General features: G+C 38.0%; 2 protein-coding genes across 6 annotated transcripts in view; one reads left to right on the top strand and one right to left on the bottom strand.

Moving 5' to 3' along the window:
* Positions 1–758, top strand: part of LOC107583273 (uncharacterized) — a 10,911-nt gene extending 10,153 nt beyond the window's left edge. For both annotated transcript variants that reach the window (XM_016269444.1, XM_016269442.1), the window contains exons 6-7: positions 453–575; positions 677–758. In XM_016269444.1, coding sequence (XP_016124930.1) covers positions 453–575; positions 677–715 — 162 coding nt within the window. In that variant the 3' untranslated portion in view covers positions 716–758. The remainder of the gene's footprint in view (positions 1–452; positions 576–676) is intronic.
* A 940-nt stretch (positions 759–1,698) lies between these two features.
* slx1b (SLX1 homolog B, structure-specific endonuclease subunit) overlaps positions 1,699–3,665 on the bottom strand; it is a 6,858-nt gene continuing 4,891 nt past the window's right edge. For 2 of the 4 annotated variants that reach the window (XM_016269441.1, XM_016269440.1), the window contains exons 4-5: positions 2,388–2,708; positions 1,782–2,281 (exon numbers count right to left, since the gene is read on the bottom strand). In XM_016269441.1, coding sequence (XP_016124927.1) covers positions 2,000–2,281; positions 2,388–2,708 — 603 coding nt within the window. In that variant the 3' untranslated portion in view covers positions 1,782–1,999. The other 2 variants (XM_016269439.1, XM_016269438.1) reach the window with 2 other exon arrangements.

The following is a 3,665-nucleotide window of genomic DNA, read 5'->3' as shown; positions in this document are numbered from 1 at the left end:
CAAAACGATTTTTCCCCCCCCCCCCCCACCCCACAATTTTGGTGGGGTTCCCCTGGTAAAATTTGCATTTTAGGTGCTAAATATCACATTATCGGGGTTGCTTAAACCCACGGAAAACGTAAAACAACCTGCGGCAAGTAGGCCAATTCCAGGGGAAAACCGCGGACTTGGCAACACTGAAGTTAATATCTGGTTCAACAATGAACTGGGGTCAGAATTGAGTTCTGTTAGCAACACTGAATCATTATTTTCCTGTTTATGGCTGTAAAGCCATATAAAGTTCAATACTGTATAAAGGTGCATTGACTTTGTGATTTGAAAATTGTAAGATCTGAACGTTGTTTCTCTTAGTCCACACTTACTGATTCAATCAAGATATTAATATATAAAAACATGTCAAGGTGAGAATTGACACGTCAAATATTGCTGTCTTTTTGATGTTTTACCCACAGACTGGCTTTGGAAATTACCTGGGATTACAAAAGTTTGTGATGGCAGTCCAGATTGCCCTTTCTGCCACTTTAGCTGCATACTGCTGCAAGGTCATTCAGTGCTGCTCTCCAGTGTCTAGTGTGGTAAGAACCCATGCAAACTGTAATGCTAGCTGTAGCTCATGCTATAAAATGCTGTTTTGGAGGATATGACAACAAGTCCATCTGTCTGTACTCTCTTTCAGCCAGTAATCACGATTAACGGACCTCCAGATCCTCAGTGAGGACAGTTTTAGTGATAAGCTATTTAGAGCCAGGAGCTAGATCCACATACATCTATATAACAGCTGTTCGTTCAACACGTGTATCAAAATTGAATGATCAGTTTTATAGATTTTTAGGTATATCTATGAATTACTGTGAATTTAAACTCAATATGTTATATTACACATTTAGTTTAACAACATGTTTCTAACATCCCATCACATTTAATCATGTAATTTGCATTAACTTTCTTTTCCATAATCTAAATAGTGGGCACAACCAGTGTAGCCTCGGTGCTGCAGTGTGTAATTTCTGTCAGCCCGTGGCACTGAACAGTTTTGCAAAAATGATAATGACTGAGAACTGCTATAATGACTGTTCTCAAACATCCCACAATGTTTGCACATAAAGTCCCACTTCAAATTCACTCTATTGACTGTCGAACCACTTAATTAAACAGAGCAATATTGAAAATGCTATTGAGCTGCAATGCTTTCATTTTTCAAGGAATTCAGCCAGTATTCATTGCAGCAATAGTCATCCTCACTGTTTCTAGATTCTTTCTAATGGTCATCTGTTTCCATCCTGTTTAAACATGCAAATAGAAAATTTGTGAGTAGTAAGTCGGCATTACAATCAAATTGCACCAACAAGGAATAGGGCAAAATTAATGCGTCACAAAAAACACTAAAACAAAGTACACTGATTTATTGTTCAATAAATATCCACACATGATTTCAGATACAAAATAATCACATTTACATTTATTTAAAACCACAGTTGTTTTAAAAACACACACTATCCAGTAATTATTCTCGTCTTGACTGAGCTTACACAATGTTCAAACATGTATTACTGCAGAATTAAAATATTTTTTATCTTATTTTAAAATATGTCTGAAGACTCATCTTATTCTGTATATCCTTGATAATTCTACATGTTTAAGGATATAAAGATGCCTTGGCCTTAATGAGCGGTCAGTCTGTCAGGTCAGACACTCCAATCCAATGAATACTTCTTAAAACAGAAACAGCTGTATGACAACCGTCTTCACAACTGTAGTTCATCTGTCCAATGACTCTGTTTAAATGAATAAAAACAGTTATTTTGTTATTCGATAAAATAACTGAGACATCAGTTCTTTAACTTGTCTCACTAAAAACTACACCATTCTCTGACTCTAACTACATTTTTTTTTAAACTTTAGCTGCTCCACTATCTATACATGACATCTTTGTGAAATATAAAAATCCTCTAATAACTATCTGGTTAAATACATGTTAAGATTTAAATGAATTAAAATTTTAGAATTTATTGGCAACACATAATAAATTATGATACAACATAGGGGAAATCATATAAATGTCAACCTGAGATGAGGATGAAGAAATTTCTTCCAAATCACCATGACAGCCATTTTTATGGCGTATCAAACTCCCCCACAGCACCGAGTGATGACAGCCAGGACACTTTCCCTCCACAGGAAGTAGGTGGGAAGGGTCAGCTTTCAGAAAGTGTTTAGCCAGGCAAATCAGATGACTAACCATTTGACAGGAAGGGTGGAAACAAGATAGTCTATCCATAGCCTGAAATCACAAAAAAAGCTAAACCCAAAACAACTGAGGCTCAGTTATTTCTGCAATGTCTTGAGCTGGTTTCTCATAACTACTTTGAAAGCAGAGTGGAACTAACCTTAACAAACACCCCACATAACACACACCGCTCCACCTGTCTCTCATCTTGTTCCTTGCACTCCTGCTGGGGTTTCGTCTTAGCACGAACACAGCCAAATGTTAGAGGAATGTGCAGAGGAGGCTGCAGTTCAGGAGCAAAGTCCATTCGGTACTCCTGCTTTAACCAGCGCACAGTGAGGGGAAGTCGACTCCACGGCGCCACTCGCAGCATGTTTGACAACACACGCCAGTGGAATTGCAAACTGGACTCTTTACGGCTTCGCCGGGCAACATGGGACAGTCGACGAGAAATGTGTGGATGTTGCCAAGCCCACTCAAACTAACGGATGAAAGACAAACAGAGGACAAGTAAAACAAAGACCAACTGAATATGTCCACCTCACAATTTTAATTATTGTAATAAGTCTGGATGTTTTACTATTGAATTTGTCATTTCCATTATCTTCCATTCTTTTTATCATTCTTATATGTGACCCTGGACCACATAACCAGTCATAAGTAGCACGGTTATATTTGTAGCAATAGCCAAAAATACATTGTATGGGACAAAAATTTTTATTTTATTTTTGCACCCTCAGATTCCAGATTTTCAAATAGTTGTATCTCGGCTAAATATTGTCCTATCCTAACAAACCATACATCAATGGAAACCCTGTTTTTTTTTAAATTACCCTTATGACTGGTTTTGTGGTCCACATATAATTCATCCTGTTTGGACACAATTGTTAAAGGGGTCATATGATGCGATTTCAAGTTTTCCTTTCTCTTTGGAGTGTTACAAGCTGATTGTGCATAGATACGATCCCTGAAGTTGCAAAGACTGAAGTCTCAAAACCAAAGAGATACTCTTTATCAAAGTTAAGACTCTGATACGCCCCACTAAAACGGCTCGTTCTAACACGCCCCCACATATCTACCTCACTATGTGGAAATATTTGCATAATGCGGCCCAAATGTGCACGCAAAAGAAAGAAGGCGTGGTTTCAGTAACCGCAGTTAGTGTTGAAGCAGCCATGTCAGGGAGACGGTGTTTCTAGGTGAAAGCAAAAGCACTTTATTTGGCCTTCCGAAAGTAGATGCATTTAGAAATCTTTAAGATCACTTACAACAGAACAGCAATGCATTTTATGGACGACCGTTTCATGAACCTAGGAGAGGAGGTAATTCTGACTTTGCTATGACAATCTGGCGCTTCTGAATCAGCTACTGTTTTGTTATTAGTTTAAGTATTTGCTATTGACTGTTCAAATGCGGAGTTTTGCGCATCGTGTGTGTG

This window comes from Sinocyclocheilus grahami, unplaced genomic scaffold, assembly GCF_001515645.1.
Source record: "Sinocyclocheilus grahami isolate Dianchi unplaced genomic scaffold, SAMN03320097.WGS_v1.1 scaffold52.1, whole genome shotgun sequence".
NCBI classification, from domain to species: domain Eukaryota; kingdom Metazoa; phylum Chordata; class Actinopteri; order Cypriniformes; family Cyprinidae; genus Sinocyclocheilus; species Sinocyclocheilus grahami.
Note: the sequence above shows the minus strand (reverse complement) of the source record. Positions and strands in the feature narration are given on the sequence as shown.